At 40.8% G+C, this 17853-nt stretch overlaps 1 protein-coding gene across 2 annotated transcripts in view; it reads right to left on the bottom strand.

Moving 5' to 3' along the window:
- Window positions 1-16040, bottom strand: part of MAP4K3 (mitogen-activated protein kinase kinase kinase kinase 3) — a 204299-nt gene extending 188259 nt beyond the window's left edge. For both annotated transcript variants that reach the window (XM_047068836.1, XM_047068837.1), the window contains exon 1: window positions 15686-16040. In XM_047068836.1, the coding sequence (XP_046924792.1) occupies window positions 15686-15781 (96 nt within the window). In that variant the 5' untranslated portion in view covers window positions 15782-16040. The remainder of the gene's footprint in view (window positions 1-15685) is intronic.
- Between the last annotated feature and the right edge of the window lie 1813 nt (window positions 16041-17853).

Below are 17853 nucleotides of genomic sequence, written 5' to 3'. Positions count from 1 at the left end.
GCACAGAGCCTGCTTCGAATTCTGTTTCCCTCTCTCTCTGACCCTCCCCTGTCTGTGCTCTCTCAAAAATAAATAAAAATTTTTAAATAAATAAATTAAATAACTTGAGGACAGGTGAACAGGTCTTGGGATTAACTCAAAACAATACACTGGGACAGAGACCTCTGGATAAAACTAGGACCTGGCAAGGACTGCAACCTCAGTAAAGTGAAAAGAAAAAGAAAACAAAACAAACAAAAAAAAGGAACGCACAAGCACAGGAGGAGGATAACAACAGCCTGTCTCTGCTTGGGCTTTGAACAGGGAGAAAGAAAAAAGTCCCTTAAGAATTCAAAACCAAGAGCCCAGCTGCTCATTTGGGTTTGGGGTTCAAATTTGCATTATCCACAAGGTGTGAGGAATTTCAAACGGGAAATTAACATAAATATCAGTCCCAGACCAAAGAGACTCCTGAGGTTCCTGGAAGAAGCAAAAGCAGAACTGTTTTGGAAAGACACCCCCACAATTTGAGCCACAAAAATATTCTTACAGAAAAAACTTGATGAATTCAGAATTAAAATAAAAATCTACCATGAGTGAGTCAGCAAATACAACAACAAACAGCAAGACTACAAATTCTCAAAAAACTATGTACAAAGAATACACAGACTTGAAAAGTAATAAAACAGAGCTTCTAGAAATATAACTATTATAATTTAAAAAGCAATGGAATCTGCTCTGGACTGAACTGTGCCCACAACACACACACCAAACTGTATGTTGAAGTTCTAACCCCCAAAGCGATGGTGTTGGGAAATAATTAGGTTTAGATGAGTCATGAGGTTTGGGCCCCTCATGATGAGATTAGTGTCCAGAGATACCCCTCCTTCTCTGCCTTGTGAGCACAGTGAGAAGGTGGCCATCTAGAAGCTAGGAACAGAGCGCTCACCAGAAACCAACTGTACTGGCACATCATGATCTTAGACTTCAAGTCTCCAGAATGGTGAGAAAATAAATTTTTTGTTGTTTAAGCCACCCAGTCTATGATATTTTGTTTTGGCAGACTGAACTAAGACAGAATCCAACTGACCAAATCTGAAGTAGTTTGAACATCAAAATAAATGATTATGATCAATTAGAACCCAATGAATAAAGTAAAAAAATCCATTAAGTCCAAAAATGAATAGAGAAGTAAAAGCTCTTCATCACAACAGAATGTCAACTAATAAATGCAGAAGAAGTTAATGGAGTTAGAAAAGCATTCTTCTGCAGCCACATAGTAATAACTCAAGTAAGATTCACCAATGGATGTTAAAACTGATGGCTGCAAGTTAGGTAAGGAAAGAGATACTATACAGTCTTAAAATATCTCCCCACAATTTATTAATTACAAAAGAAAAAAATAACTTCATACTGAAGAAATCTGGCAGCTCCATGTTAACCACGTGATCAAAATACTAATAATGAAACAAGTCAGCATCACATGCCTCCTGATATTATTCACAGAGGACACATCATTTATATACATTTCTGCCCAAAATGGAAATCCGGCAAAATAAATGATGTATACTCCTAAAAAATGTCAGTGTCTAGAAAGGCAAAGAAAGGCTAAAAAACTATTCTAGGTTAAAAAAGAATGAAGTGTCTTGGAAACGAAAAGTGAAATATGATCCTGGACTGGTTTCTGGACTAGGAAGAAAATGATATTATGGATATCATTAGGGCCATCAGTAGAAACCTGAATACAAGGTCTGGAAATCAGATAACAACTGTATTGTACTAATATTAAAATTTTCTGATTTTGATAACTGTTTTAAGTGAATATATTTACTTTGAGAAATATATATTAAATGTTTACAAGTAAAGGAACATGATGTCTGCAACCTACCCTCAAATGGTTCAGATAAAAAAAACAGGTATAGTGGCACCTGGGTGGCTCAGTCGGTTCAGTGTCCTACTTCGGCTCAAGTCATGATTTCGCAGCCTGTGAGTTCGAGCCCCATGCTGACAGCTCAGAGGCTGGAGCCTGCTTCAGATTCGGTGTCTCCCTCTCTGTCTGCCCCTTCCCCACTTCCACTCTGTCTCTCTCTCTCAAAAATAAATAAGGATTAAAAAAAATTTTTTTTAAATAATATGTATAGATAGAAAGAGAAAATGTGAAAAAGCAAATGTGGCAGTGTTAATCACTGTTGAATATGGGGTAAGGGTATAAAAGAGTTCTTCATATTATTCTTGCTATTTTCCTATGAGTTCAAATTATTTCCACCCAAAAGAAGGATTTTTCTTTATTTATTTTGAGAGCGAGCACATGTGGGGGAAGGTGGGGGAGAGGGAAGGAAAGGGAGAGAGAGGGAGGGAGGGAATCCCAAGCAGGCTAGGTGGTGACAGTATGGAGCCCAACTCAGAGCTCCAACTCACAAACCATGAGATTATGACCTGAGCCCAAAGCAAGAGTCAGCTGCTTAACTGAGCTATCCAGGAGCCCGCAAAAAGGATTTTTAAAAAGCAACAGATTATACACAGACACAAAGATACTATACACATGAACCATAACAGAAGACACAGAACAAAGAGCTGGAAAAACCATGACTTTATGGGACACGGTGAAATAAAAGGATACAACATACGATAGGAGCTCTAAAGGGAAACAACAGAGAGATGGGGAAGAAATAATAGTCAATGATATACCAGCTCAGAATTTTCCAGGACTGAAGAAATATGCTGCTCCTTATAGAAAAACAACAAATATTTGTATTCAAATCTACATCTAAAAAACATCAATGTGAAAACTACAGGACACCAGAGTAAAAAGAAAAAAAAAAGAAAAAACTTAAAAGTCAATCAGAAAGAACAGATTAGCTACAAGAAACAAGAATTAAATTGACAATAAACTTTTTTTTATCATTTTATTTTTTGACAACAGACTTAACAACAGCAACAGGTAACCAGAAGACAACAGAATATCTTCAAAGTTCTGAGACAAAATAACTGTCACAACTTAGAGTTCTATGCCATGCTAACTTAAGATTTAAAAGTAAGGATACAATAATGACATTTTTGAGGGACGGAAAAAAACTCTGAGTTCACCTTACACAGTCCCTCACTTGAAAGAGAAAGAGACAAAGAGAGAAATAAAGAGACAGAGACAAAGAGAGAGAGAGAGAGAGAGAGAAAGAAAGAGAAAGAACCCTACCAAAGAGTGGTCACCAGGAAGAACACTGAACCCAGAACACGAGTACAATGCCAAGAAACAATGGTGAACAATGAAACTGAACACGTATAGGTAAATGTAAAAGAGAACTGTCTGTATAAAATAATGTTAATAAATACTAATCAGGAAGATGTAAAACAATGCAGAACCAAAACAAGAGACAATACAAAAAGGCAGTAATTGAATTAAGCATTCTAAAGTCCATGTACGGACCAGAAAGAGAACAGAGATATTCATTAACCTGATTATGCCTGTTGAAATTTTAAGGTAATCACCAAAAGTATAAAAATGAAATGTATAACTTTGAGCTCAACTGGGGGAGGGGGGGAGGAATAAAGGAAAATTCAATTAATACCATCGAAATAGTGAACTAAACAGGCTAGAAAGACTGGCCCTAATGAATTTGGAAACTTTTATACTATAAATCAAATGAGTTCATATCCTTAAGTTGGCATTCATTTGTCTGTATCTTGGGTATCTGAAACATTATCACATTTCCCAATATGGACCCTTACTTTAGTCAAAATGGCTCTCTGCCCACTTTGACTGCACAGCAGTATTTTTATCCATATTTACTCATATGGCTTCCCCAATGTTCTCTACAAATGCAAACCCAGTATTTCTTCCAGTCCCAAGTCAAGATATGCTCTTCCAGGAAGTCTTTACCGATTAACCCCAGGTCATCTTACCCTTAAATTGAATTTCTGTAGAATTTATGACACATCGTTGCTTTTTTAATTGTTAAATTGCTGCCTTAGGAATGTTCCTTAGATGTTCCACTTAGGCATATTTTGTTTCCTCAATCTGAGCATAAGCTCCTCAAAATCTGAAAGAAATTTTTTAGGATCTCCTAAACAATCTGGTACATTGTTGTTGATTATTCACTTAAGGATGAAGCAAACTTTAAGTTATTTTTCTTTAATAAGTTCAAAAAATATGAAATCTACAAAATATGCACACATAAACCCATATCTCATATATAAAAATATCTCAGATTTTTAAAGACTTTGTTTTAATCTTCAGATAAGAAAGCTCAAGTGAACAGATTTTAAATAGTCATTTCCCATTTTCTTTTCACTTTTGCCAATTTTAAAAGGAGTCCACATGCTCAGAGCTAAAATGTACAAGGTCAAGTGAAAGGAAGTCAGACATTACTAATACAGTGAAGATTTTAATAAAAACTGAAAATGTCGCCCACATTCGATTACTGCACCACCTTGAAGAAATATTACGTTAATAGTTATCTTTTACTACAATGTTAGGAAAAAAGACTAGGGATAAAATTTAGAAGTTAAAAAAGAAAAGAAAGGTAAAACACTGACAAGACAAAGATCTAATAAATAGAGGGAAATGACATATTCATAGATCAGAAGACTGAATGCTATTAAGATCTCAAATGTCCACAAATTGAGCTGCAGATCCTACCAAATCCCAGTAAAATCCCAGCGGACCATCTACATGATCAAATGTCACAAAATTATGCACAAAGACACGTAAAAATGAAGCATGCAAAAAGCAGTGAAATCCAAGGTCTAGTTAAATCACACTGTGCCAATCGAGCTCCAGGTTTTGATAATGCACTGTAGTCATATAAAGATGTCACTACTGGGAGAGGCTAGGTGTTGGGTACACAAGACCTCTTTGTACTCTTTTTGTAACTTCCTGTGAGTTTATAATTATTCCCAAACAAAATCCCAGCAGGCTTTTTTATATAATTTGAAAAGCAATTCTAAAATTCACATGGAAAAAACAAAGGACTTAAAATAGATGCCAACAGTTTTGAAAAAAAAACAGCAACAGAACAAAGTTGGAGGACTCACTACCTGAATCCAAGACTATCCATAAAACAATAGTAGGCAAGACTGTGATGCACTGGTACAAGTACAGCCATACAGCTCAACAGAACACAACGGAAGCCAGAATATCCCCATATATTTATCGTCAAAGGTGCTAAGGCAACTCACTTGTGATTCATTTCCATGAAGTTCTAAAAAAGCTTTTACACTGACAGAAATCAGAATAGTGATTGCCATGGGAGAGGGGGGTGTGAGACCGGGAAGGGGCATGAGGGAATTTTCTGAGGTTAAGGAAATGTTCTTTCTTAATAAGGGTGTGGGTTATGCAGTTTTCTGTATGTTAAAACTCTTCTAAAAATTTTTTTTTAATGTTTTTTATTTTTTTGAGACAGAGAGAGACAAAGCATGAGCAGGGAAGGGGCAGAGAGAGGGAGACACAGAATCTGAAGCAGGCTCCAGGCTCTGAGCTGTCAGCACAGAGCCCAACGCAGGGCTCGAGCTCACGGACTGTGAGATCATGACCTGAGCTGAAGTTGGACACTTAACCGACCGAGCCACCCAGGAGCCCCCGTTAAAACTCTCCTAACTGAACACTAAGATCGAATCATTTCACTGTAAGTAGACTAATTCTACCTTAGAAATATATAACAGCATAAAAGCTTTGTAAAATATTTGTTTATTAAAAAAACAGAAGAAAATATATCAAAATACTAAGAGTATCTCTTATCTCTTGGGAGTTAGATAATTTTATAATTATTAAAAATGTGGATGTATAATGTATATGCTGTAAGAATAAAACAAAATTTTTAAAATGTATGGCACAATAAAAATATCTAGTCCATATTCTACTGTTCCACTAATTCCTACCTTAGTTACCATTCAAATGTGTAGCACGGTTCAACAGGAAGACATATCTTTTGCAGGTGCTCCAGTAATCCCTCAGTTAAGTGCTGGGAGAAAGGTACTGACCCTGACCAATTTTCATTAGTCTTAAAGACACTGCCAAAGAACTGTTACACTCCAAAGAAAAAGGAAAAGTCACTATTAGTGTTTCTTCAGAGAAACTACAGCAAACAACAACAACAACAACAACAACAACAACGAATCTCACAGATACCTATTTTCTAGTAAAAGATCCCTACCCATCCGAGCTCCTCCCTCTCACCTTTACTGTCTTTGTAACTGACATCATTCTCCCACTACTAATTGGCTCAAACAACTATTTTACGTGCTCCTCAAGCTTAAAATTTTGAAGTCCTGGGGTGCAATCAGTAGAGCATGCAACTCCAGATCTCAGGGTCATGAGTCCGAGCCCCACCATGGCATGGAGCCTGCTTAAAATTAAAAAAAAAAAAAAAAAAGTTTTTGATGTCCTCTTTAAATCGTCTTTCTCCATCTTCATATTTCTTCACAAAGCCCCATCAAATGTTTCTTCATGATGCTTCTCATCAGTTCCTTCCTTGCCATTTCTTCTCACCTTGTCTGCTCCATCACTACATACCTCACCCTTAGCTTATTCCATATAATATTCTAGCACAATTCTGTGAATCCCTGAGAGTCCCTATCCTGAGGGTTTGAAAGGACAAAGTGATTTTCATAATATGAAAATGTTATTTGCCTCCTTTTACCATGTTGACATTTGCACTAAAAAAGCAAAAGCAATGGTGATAAAACTGCTGGTGCCTTGGCACAAATCAAAGCAGTGGTCCCACAATGTACTACCAGTCACCATATTTTTCACTGCCATGCACTCAAAAGGAGAAACAAAACAAAACAACAAAATACCAGTTTCACTTAAGAATGCCTTTATTGAAGCATAATTATTGATTTTATTAATTCTTAACCCTTAATACAAGTCATTTTAATATTCTATTTGATGATATCCACAAAACACTTCCACTGCATACCAAAGTACAATGGTTGTCTCAAAGAACAGCATGTGTGATTTTGAGCTGCAAACTGAACTAGCCACTTTTTCTACAGAACACCATTTTTTATTTAAAAGAACTGACTGGTCAGTCATGCTTAAGTATTTGAAATTTTATTGAAAATGAACTAATGAATCTGTCACTTCAGTGAAAAAAACCAACAGTATTTATTGCAAGTGATACATTTAGTACTTTCAGAGAGAAATATGAATCTTGGAAAACTTCTATCTACCATCAGTACCTCAAAACTTTTCTGCCAATGGGGCGCCTGGGTGGCTCAGCCAGGTGAGTCTCCGACTCTTCACTTTGGCTCAAGTCACGATCTCACGGTTTGTGGGTTCAAGCCCCACATTGGGCTCTGTGCTGATGCGGAGCCTGCTTGAGATTCTCTCTCTCTGCCCCTCTCTCCCTTTTCTCAATAAATAAACTTCAAAAAAAAAAAAAAAAAAGCTTTTCCATCAAGAGGAATGATGATTTTTGACCTTGTGTAATGAAATATGGAAACTTTGGTAAGATCAGGATAACTCAGTTAATCTCTGTTTTCTAAATGACCAATGCATGATGTTAAAAAAGGAGAAAAAAAAAAAAAAGATCCATTTAAGTCCAAGAAGAGACTTTTAACATAAGAGTAAGAAAGCTTCATTGATATGGTCTTGGATTCCACATGATAACTAACTTTTAAGAAGGTACGAACTGTCAAGTCGTGGAAAAGAATAAGAGGAAAATACCCACAATTATCTGAAAAGGCTAGTAAAATATTCTCCTTTTCCAAATACATGAGAGACCAGATTTTTTTATATATGTCAACAAAACAAAATGTCCCAATAGAATAAATGAAGAATTGAGAATCTGTCTTCTATTTAACAAATATTAAAGAGACTTGGAAAATGTACAACAATGTCACTCTCCTCACTAAATTTTTGTTTGGAAATATGGTTATTTTTCATAAAAATGTCACTTATGTGACATGTAATAAGTTTATTCTTTTTAATAAATTGGTATTTTTTAAAACTCGGTTATGTCTAACTGCTAAAATAGTCAATAGCAATAGATACAACAAACAAGTTTGGGGTTCTCAATAACTTTTAAAAGCATAAAGGGGTTCTGAAACTAAAAAGTTTAAGAATCACAGATTCTATTTAGCAGATATTTCCATCTTTCCTCTCTGATCCATTTTCTTCATGATTGCCAGAATAATCTTGAGCACTTTCAACATTACTCCTTGTACAGAAACCTTTAGAGTTCCCACGTGCTACCACTTCATACCTAAATAACTTTATCTAGCTTCCAAGAAGTTTAAAATTGGCCCTCCCTTATCTAGCAAATCTATTTCTCCATGCTCCCAACACAAGCCTTCCAAGTTAATCCTCTCTTCTAGTCCCCAAGCCTTTACCCCTATAGTTTACATACACCTGGGAATACCAACACCCCATTCCCTTCTCTGCCAGCCTCTTCTCTCTCCCTGCCCCCTCCCAGCTACCTAAACTTAACTCATTCTTAGGGGCCAGAGGGCAAAAAGGACAGTGCCTTTAATGTTAGGCTTAAAAAGATGCACTTTCGTCCACAGGCAATGTAGAGAAGATTTTTTGAGCAGGAGAAGGTAGATGACCATCTCAAACTTCTAACAAGACTTCAATCAAACAAAATAAAAGTCTTATTTAAACGTAACTAAAATTCACAGTCAAATCTAAAATTCTCCTACAGAGTTTAAGGACTAAGATAAGCAATGCATTGTCACACTAGGAATCCAAACCCACAATCTCAGGTCAAGGCAGCCTGGAACTCTGAAACGTGGCATCCTCCAGGAAAAAAAAAAGACTGACAAAGCTAAAGCAGAAAATAGCATGTTTTCATCTCTTGAATCTAAGGCCTTTTGGTACTGGTAAACAAAATCCTTTCCTAAAAGCCCAGTTTAATTCTATTAAAAAACAAAATAAAACCAATACATAACAGCTCCATATACTCACTAGTCACTAAAAGTCTTCAGTTTAAAATGACAGAGTATCTTCATATGCACATAATAGGTATGACCACCACTTAACATGCAAAAGATACTCACATTAGGCCTACTGATTCAGTTTAGACCTAATAATAATCCACAATGCGTAATTCATTCTGTACCCATTACTGCCAGAACTTTAAATCCAGCCCAATGCTACCTTCTCTGTAAAACCTGCTGTGATTTCTCCCAACCAGAAACAATGATCTCTTTTCTCTAAACTCACATAGCATATAGATTGTTCCCTTTGTCAGTTCATTCATTCATTCCACAAATATGTACTGAGAGTCTAATAGGTGTCACACACCAGGGCACAGTAGTGAACAAAACAAAACCACCAGCTTCCTGGATTTACACTATAGTAGGAAGAGAAAGAAATACACAACTAAATAGAAGGTGACAAACGTCATAATAAAAACGAAAACTAGGAAGAGAGCAGAGGGTGAATTTTCTATAAAGCTAACAGAACTTCAAGTTCAGGCTTCCTCACTCGCCTCTGTGAGTGCTGAGAATTACTGGGACATGCAGAACATAGAAGGTGACCAGTAACAGGATGCTAACAGGGAGCATTTTATGAGACCACTTCTGAGTAAATGCCTACAGAGATCTCAAAAAAGGACCTGACTCTAAGGTTACAACATTTTGTTGGGACATCTTTTCTCATTCTAAATATTCACTTTTATACCAAACTTTTTATTTTTATTTACTTACTTAATGAGGGCCCCCCCCCAAACTATATAAACTTCAGGCCCTACAAAATCTGGATGCATCCCTGTTAAAGACAGAAAGTTAAGAGTAGGGTGGGGTGCCTGGGTGGCTCAGTCAGTTGAGCGTGGGACTTAGGCTCAGGTCATGATGGCGCTGTCCATGAGTTTGAGCCTTGCATCGGGCTTGCTGCTACTGGCACGGACCTCGCTTCAGATCCTCTGTCCCTCTATCTCTGCCCCTCCCCTGCTCACACTCTATCAAAAATAAATAAAACATTAAAAAAAAGAGAATGGGGTGTTGTTTCCTATAAGGTGGTAAGGAACAGACACATTAAAAGGTGACATGTGAGCTGAAACCCAAGGGAAACAAAGAAGCAAACCATATAGCTATCAGGGGAGGGTAGAATTCAGGCCCAGAACAGCAAGTGCAAAAACCCTGAGGCAGGAGCATGAGAAGCAGGGTAGGTTAGGCCAGTAGCAAAAGAAATATGTAATAAATAATACTAGAAGCAATTAATGATTAGAGGCACAGAGTACAAGGCCCTTTTCTAAGCATCACTACTTTACAGCTGAGTAAACTGAGGCAGAGAAAAAAGGATTAAGTAATTGGCTAAGGGTGGTGAAACCAGGCATTCTGACTCCAGACAGAACCCAGCTATTAAACCACTTTACTAAGCTACAGAGAAGTCATCTGTCCAGATTATGGAGTGTCTAGACAATCTCTCAGCCAGTAAGAGATTTAATATAATAGAAAAGAAGAAATCAAAAAGGTTTTGAACTCAAAACTATGATAGCTAAAAGTAGGTCCACATTCCACGTCCCTATAAATACCAAGGGCCAAATCTTGTCATTTTTGCTACTCCGCTCACAGTCCCTAACACATTTCCTTTCACAGTATTGCTATTCAATGTAGGATGGTTGTTCAGTGTACTCTCAAAAGAGAACTACCAACTATTCACTCTCAATACAAAATAATGTATTAAATGTTCTGTCACAAGTAAATATGTATACATATTAAACCTTGGAGGTAAGCACCTCCTTTAGGGAGTCAGATCCATATCAAAGTCAGATAACCTGGGTTTTGTTGTTGTTGTTTTTAAAGCTCTCAAGAAAAATGATCCCACAATCTGTCCCACTGTCACTTGCCATCGCAAGTAACTACTGATGCTGGAAAATTCTACCTTAATTTTACCTTAAATACTCAAATGACCTTTCTGAAGTTTAGGACCTCAGGTCCCCCTAGACTTTGTCCTCCATGAAAGTAAAAAATAAGCATAGCCTTAGACAATCAGGCTTTATTTTCCTTCAGCTATTCTTTTCTCCATGCTTAAGGTATTCATGTTCCTCAAAAGAAGTTAGGTTTCAGAACTGAGTTTTCCAATCTTATAAACATGGAGTATAGTGAAAGAATTAGTGTTTGAGGATATTAATCAGAACACCTTGAAAGATACAGAGCTACAAATAAGCCAACACAATTCACTAAATGCTTGAACAAATGAATTTTCTGATTTCACTGCCCAATCTTCCGTTTTGCTCTTATCAGCTTTCATAGAGACTCCGTCTGTTTACCCAGACTACCATGTGAGTGCTACTTCGATGCTTAGCAACAGTGCAGCCTCTGCTTCACAGGGAATGGCTTCCAAACACACACAGATAAAATCAATATCAACATTTCCAAAGCATGTTCTCTACAGGACACTGATTCTAAGGACAAGCAATATGGATTACAGAGAAAAAGAATCCCACAGACAAGCAAGTTTGGAGTTTGCTGGGTTAAGCAACATTTAACAGGTTTCTTTACCACATGATGTCTCAGTCTTCGGTATACTGATAGTAGTGCTTTCTCTGAGCATCCCAGACACATTTTGGGAAATGCCTACAAAGTCCTGTCCGGAATAAAAGATGATTCCAAGGCCCCAAGCCTTAGCAAACTGCCAACACTGGGGCTTTTGACAGAAGTGGAATATAAGGAAAGGCCCATCTGGAGGCAGATGTGCTCTGTAAAGAAAGAGGTCAGGTGGAGACAGTGGGCTAGGGCTCAGGAGAAAGCACGAACCAGAAACACATTTGGGAGTCATTCACAGGATCAAGCTTAAGCCATGAAACTAGATGAGACACTTCCTTAGAGACACAGTAAGACTGGTCCTTCAAACATCCTTGCCTTACCCTATCTCCAGCTTTAGTATCTTCTGCTTCTCTCTAGCAATAAATGTAGAAAAACAACAAGACATGGTGTAGGAATATGACGAACTGAAAAAGCTACCTGAGAAAAAATAGTACAACGCATGTGAAAATCCTATTAATGTTGATAAACATTGATAATGTGATCTGGTAAACTGCCTAATTTCTCCAAGAGAACTCTCTGAAATGACAAACCTATAGATTGTTCATTCTTTTCTTTTTTCTAAATGTAATGAACACTATAAGCCATCTCTCCAAAAGAACACCCATATGTATATGTATATATATATACATACGTATATATATACATATGTATATGTATATACATACATTAAACCTATTAATGTCAGAGGACCTCCTGAGGCCCAGTCATTGAGCTCTCTAGTTGTCAACTCCTAGGTCCCTAGGTAACCGATGCTACAAATACTTCATCTCACAGATAAAGTCCACACAGTTACAGGACATTTAAAAGTATGACTTTTTTTTTTTTTAAACTCTATTTTCACGTACTTTAAGGTAGTGCAGAGAGAATGTATACTTATATTTTTTAGCCTAGAAAAAATGAAAACTTGTTGGGTAAAACTCAAGTCATTTATCTAATACCATAAACAGGCATATGATGGTAATAACACCTTCACAACAAAACAGCTGAGAGGCTAAATGATTTTACAAGGCTGCACAACTAATAAATTCCAGGTCTTCCACATTCTACTTCAGTGCTTTTTAAGTAAACCATGCCACCTTAAACAAGCATGTTATCACATTAGGATACAGTTTGAAAATAAAAATCCCTTGAAGCACCCACCTTCCAAGAATGACTATAAACAATTAAGTCTCTACCTTATTTAATCTGATTCTTCCATTTTTAGCACCTAAACTGACAAATTAAGGAGCACATTACACACACTGGCTTTTGAAAACAAACCCTCTTATGTACTCCTCTCTAATCAACACAGTTTGTACAATTAAGAAAAATCTAAAACAGCCAAACAAATACAAAAAAAATCTTTTATCTTTATATGTGGACGTGATTTCAGACAAAAATACAAACAGCTTAAGCTTTGGGTGATTTAGCAAGCAGGGCGTACGATGCCAAAAACCACATGGAGTTTTCTGCTTTGGGCCCCTGGTATTGGAAAAGTCTGGCGCAGGGATCAAGCCTCTATTATCTGGTGTCCACTTGGCAGACTCTACAAAAACAATGAGGCCTGGCTGCACAGTAGGAGTTAGGTATTCCGACTACTACTTCAAGATCCGCTCTAACACAGAGTATGGCTACAACACGTATGCTGAACTAAAAGGTGTGCCCTGATTTCCCCACTGGAAAATTCAGTAAGACATTACCTGCTCATATCCTATCTTTATACAGGCAGTACTGTTAAGAATGCAGTCTCTAGGGGCGCCTGGGTGGCGCAGTCGGTTAAGCGTCCGACTTCAGCCAGGTCACGATCTCGCGGTCCGTGAGTTCAAGCCCCGCGTCAGGCTCTGGGCTGATGGCTCAGAGCCTGGAGTCTGTTTCCGATTCTGTGTCTCCCTCTCTCTCTGCCCCTCCCCCGTTCATGCTCTGTCTCTCTCTGTCCCAAAAATAAATAAACGTTGAAAAAAAAATTTTTTTTTAATAAAAAAAATAAAAAATAAATAAAAAAAAGAATGCAGTCTCTAACAGATAAGGTTCAAATTGTGCTTTGCCACTTACCCACCCTGGCAAGTTACCGCAACTTCCCTGTGCCTCAGTTTCCTCAAATGCAAAATGGAGTTAATAACAGCACCGATTTCATAGGGTTGCTGTAAGCAGTAAGTAAATTAATACACGGAAAAACCTTACATCGGTACCTAGCAAAGAATAAGCACTCCACAAATGTTAGTTCTCATTATCATTACTTTAAACAGATGACGAGTAATCAACTTATACCTGTATTGCACTTAGAAGTCCTTAGGAAATTATAGGCCTTAATTTTTTTTTTCTTTTTAATCATGTGGCTTAACTACCAGCTGTTTTTTCTAAATATAGTAAATACATGGCCAATTATTCTTGAAAAGAACTTACTGTACACACTGCCACCTAAGACTTACATACTAGTGAAGTTTTAGTTACCTTTTCAATTGAATATAACTAGATTCCCCTAAATAGCTCTAATCTACTTGGATCCATTCACTTCAACTTTCATAATCACACCAATTCCAAAACATAGCCAATGGTCATTCTTACCTGGACTGTGGCAATGGCTGCCTAACTGTTCTTTCCCCTCCAATCTCCGCTGCAGTAAGGCAGATCTTTTAAAAGTACAAATCTAATTTTACTCTTCCACTGAAAACCCTACCATGGCTCCCATTGTCCTACAGAAAAATCTGACCGCTTCATAAGACCTAAGAGGCCTGTATGATCTAGGGCCACCCTCCTTCTCTGGCTTCTCAGGCCATTCAGGCCTTTCAAATCTTCCCCCTGTTCCTTGGGGCCTCAGAGCCTTTGCAGATTATGTGCCTCTATCTGGCATAATCTTCTCTCCCCATTGCCTCTGACTCCCCAGAGATCAGGTCCTCCTGTTACTGTGCTCTCATCACCCTAATCCTAATCTTCTTTTCTCCTGGGCAGCACGAAATAAAACTGCAATAAAATAATTATCTAAGTGGTTGTTTAATGGTCTTCTTGCCCCCTCCCCAAAATAGATAAACTCCCAGTAAGATTTAGGAACATGTCTATCTTTTTCTGCTACAACCCAAGTGCTTAGATGCCCAGTACCGTATAGATGACAGGTGTGCACAAAATGCCTGTATTATTCTCACGAGAACAACTGATGAGACAGGTGATGACGGAAAGCAAATCATCCACAAAAGGAGACGAATGCAGAATCCTGGCTGTCCTGTGAGTTGCCATCCGTGGGCAAAATAAAGTTAAGACGAAACTTTCCAAAGTAAAATTAAGTTTCTCTGTGCATCCTCTGATGTTATGTGAAACAGGAGTTGTACTTCAGTCAGTCACCAGTAAGAAGATACACAAATAAATCAAGACTGCTGCCACATTTGGCGCTATCCCCATCTTGGCAGTCTCTACGAGGCCAAGAGTTGAGCTGGCCACGGAAGGGTGATTTATCTAGGGGGTACCTTTACAACAGGAAAGCTGGACGACTAATGGACTTTGAATTCTAACCCAGTCAAACCAGTACCCTTGCTGAGTATTCGTTAAAAAAAAAAAAATCTGAATCTTCTATATCACTGACAAAAACAAGTTTAATAAGGCACCACAGTCCAATTCAATTTGCAGAAAACAAAGTTGCTTTTTTTCTCCAAAACAGGAAAAAAAATTACACTAACTAGATCTGTTTTACTGACCCAAGTCAATACTTGGAAGATTAAAAGAAAACTGGTATGCGGATGCTAAGAGGCCAGAGGTTGGGGGGCTGTGGGCGGAGGCTGCCCAGGCTCCAAACTACCGCCGGCCCGGTGGGCAGCAGTGCCCGACCCACGGCGGGCAGTCCCGGGTCCGTCTGATGGACACCGGTTTGACATACGCCAAACCCCCGCCGTCTGGTTCGTCGCTCTGACCCTGCCAATGCAGCAAACGGCCAGACCCTCTCCGCGCTGTAACGAGCAGAGCGGCCCGCTCGCGTCCAGCCTTAGCCGGGCACTGCGCGTCCAGGGGAGGGTTCAGGTAAGGGCTCGGAGGTCTCGGGGTGACTCGTTTGGCCCTTTGTTCGCTCCAAGGCAGCAGAGCCCCCCGGGCGCCCGCTCCTCCTCCGCCTCCCCCACTGCTCCCGGGGCGCCCGCGCCTCCCGCGGAGGGACAGCGCGGACGCGGGTGCCCAGGGGGCTGCGGCGGCGCCCCCGCCCTCCCCGCGACGGGTCCCGACCCCGCGGCCTCGGCGGCGCGCGGCCCCTCGCCTTTACCTTGTAGACGTCGCCGTAGGTGCCGCTGCCGATGCGCTGAATCAGCTCGAAGTCCTCCTGCGGGTTCCGGCGGGACAAATCGAACCCGGGGTTCATGGCGGGCCCCGGGTGCCCCCCGCCTCCCTCCCGGGCAGGGGAGGGGGGGCGCTCAGGGGGCCACACGGAGAGTGGGAGCCGCGGCCGGCCCCCTGCTCCCCCGGCGGTCACAATCGCCCGGCTCCACGCTGCGGCCGCCGCCGCTCCTCTCACGCCGCCGCCGCCGCGGACGACGACCCGGCTAACCGTCCCCGCCCCCGCAGTCCGCCGCCAGCCGAACCCGGGTCACACCCACAAGGAGAGGAGAACGCTCGCAGCCCCTCGCTCGGGGTGCAACTCCAACATGGCTTCCGCCTTCGCCGCTCCTCCCCCTCCCCTTACTCCGGCTCCTCCACCCTCCTCCCCCTTTTCCCGGCTCCGGCCCGACTGCGCAGCCGCGATCCCGGAGGGAGCGCTCGTCGGCCCCGCGCGCGTGCGGCCCCGTGCGCGCTCCTGCTCCGCGCGCCTGCCGGGCGTGGGCGGGCGGCCCGGCCGCACCGGACCCTGGTCCCGCGCAGGACTCTCGCGCTGCCGACCCGCGCGCAACTGCGGCCGAGCGTTGCCGGGAAGGTGTGCCTGTCCCAGGGGCCGCGGGGAGTGGGATGGAAAAAAAGTAGCTCCTTTTCGCTTCTGATTCCCTGAACAGCAAAGTTTGACGTCGCTGTATCACGTCCCAACCTTAAGCAGGTACTAAAGTTTTAATTTGCAAGACAGCCAGGAGCCCCAGTTTATTTGTAGAAGCACTTGCACGCAGAAGACACAGCCGAGTACCAGAGACCTTCTGAGATTGCGGGGAAAGGGTGGCCCTGAGGAAAGCCCCTGAGAAAAGTGATTAGATTAGATATCCGACACTGGAGCTGGCCTGCCTGGCTGCAAAAGAGGGCAGGCCTGGAGGGCAGCCAGGAGGCGTGTGGAGTGGGTAGGGCGTGGGAAGCTCTGGGGGAAAAACACGCTGAGCGGCTGCTCACCAGCCCGAGTGGAGAGCGTGGGAAGCTGGCAGAGCCCAGAATTAAAACAGTGGTTGACCTTCTTCACCAGAGACGCCTGGATTATCAAAGACCCGGGTGGGGACAGTGCAAGCTGTGAGCAACCTTGCGAAGGAAAGGTGGTGGAGGGTGGAGTGTGAACAAGACCCATCCTGCGCCTGAAATGTAAACACATGATTGATCCGGAAGCTCTTTAGTGTACCTACCCAAAGCCCCACCCAGAGTGAGACCCAGATGGTGAGCATCGCGTCCAGTCTTGTGGACACCGGCTCCACCTGTTAATACCTGTTCAAGAAAGCGTGTGGACATGGAGAGTTAATTTTCTGTTCTCAGTAAACCGTCCACTAGGCATGTCCAAAAGCTTTAACCAAGTAGGTGAGGGCCACTTTGACAATACTACTTTGCTTCAGAAATGCCTTTCTAATATCCATAGGCACCACACCTTCTAACCACTAGTGCTCCCTAATGCCTGATGACTCCTGAAAAACTAGGTCTTATCAAACCTCTTAAGGATAAAATAAGTGTAATCAAATAATAGTCAAGCCAGTTACAGTTAACTGCCTCATTTTTCCCATTTCAATCCTTTTGCCCACAGGAAGATTGCATATTAAGTTCTCAAAGAAGTTGTTTACTCTGAGTATTGAATAGAAGGTGTTGGAAAATGACCGTCTCTTCACCCATACAAATAGCTTTGTTTTAATTAAAGCATGAGTGACATGTGCACATCACTTAAATTACTCCCACATGAGTGCTTATCATTGGATTTCTTCTAGCTAGATCTTACCTTAAGACTCTGGTATCTTGAAAATCGAACTCCCGAATATAAATGTTATTCCATTCCTGCTTTTGCCTGTTTAAGGCACTTGCTAGGGACCCAGACTGCAGGCCTTTCTTCAGCTTGTCCACATTTGGAGAATTGTTTGGCCCCTTTAAGCCAAACATAAGAATAATTAGTCCAGGATTCAGATAAGCAGACCTAATAAACTATCCCAAATAGGAATCAGCTCTACTCGCTTTCTCTGCCTTTTTAACAGGGGCGGGGGAGCCAAATTCTCAGCAAGAGAACCTCATAATGGTTTCACTGTTTTGTTCGCTAGGATTATCATC

The sequence above is a fragment of the Lynx rufus genome, unplaced genomic scaffold (assembly GCF_022079265.1).
Source record: "Lynx rufus isolate CCGP_SWC_20201006 ecotype Redwood Valley unplaced genomic scaffold, mLynRuf1.p SCAF_8, whole genome shotgun sequence".
NCBI lineage: Eukaryota > Metazoa > Chordata > Mammalia > Carnivora > Felidae > Lynx > Lynx rufus.
This window is presented reverse-complemented; position numbering and strand designations above follow the sequence as displayed.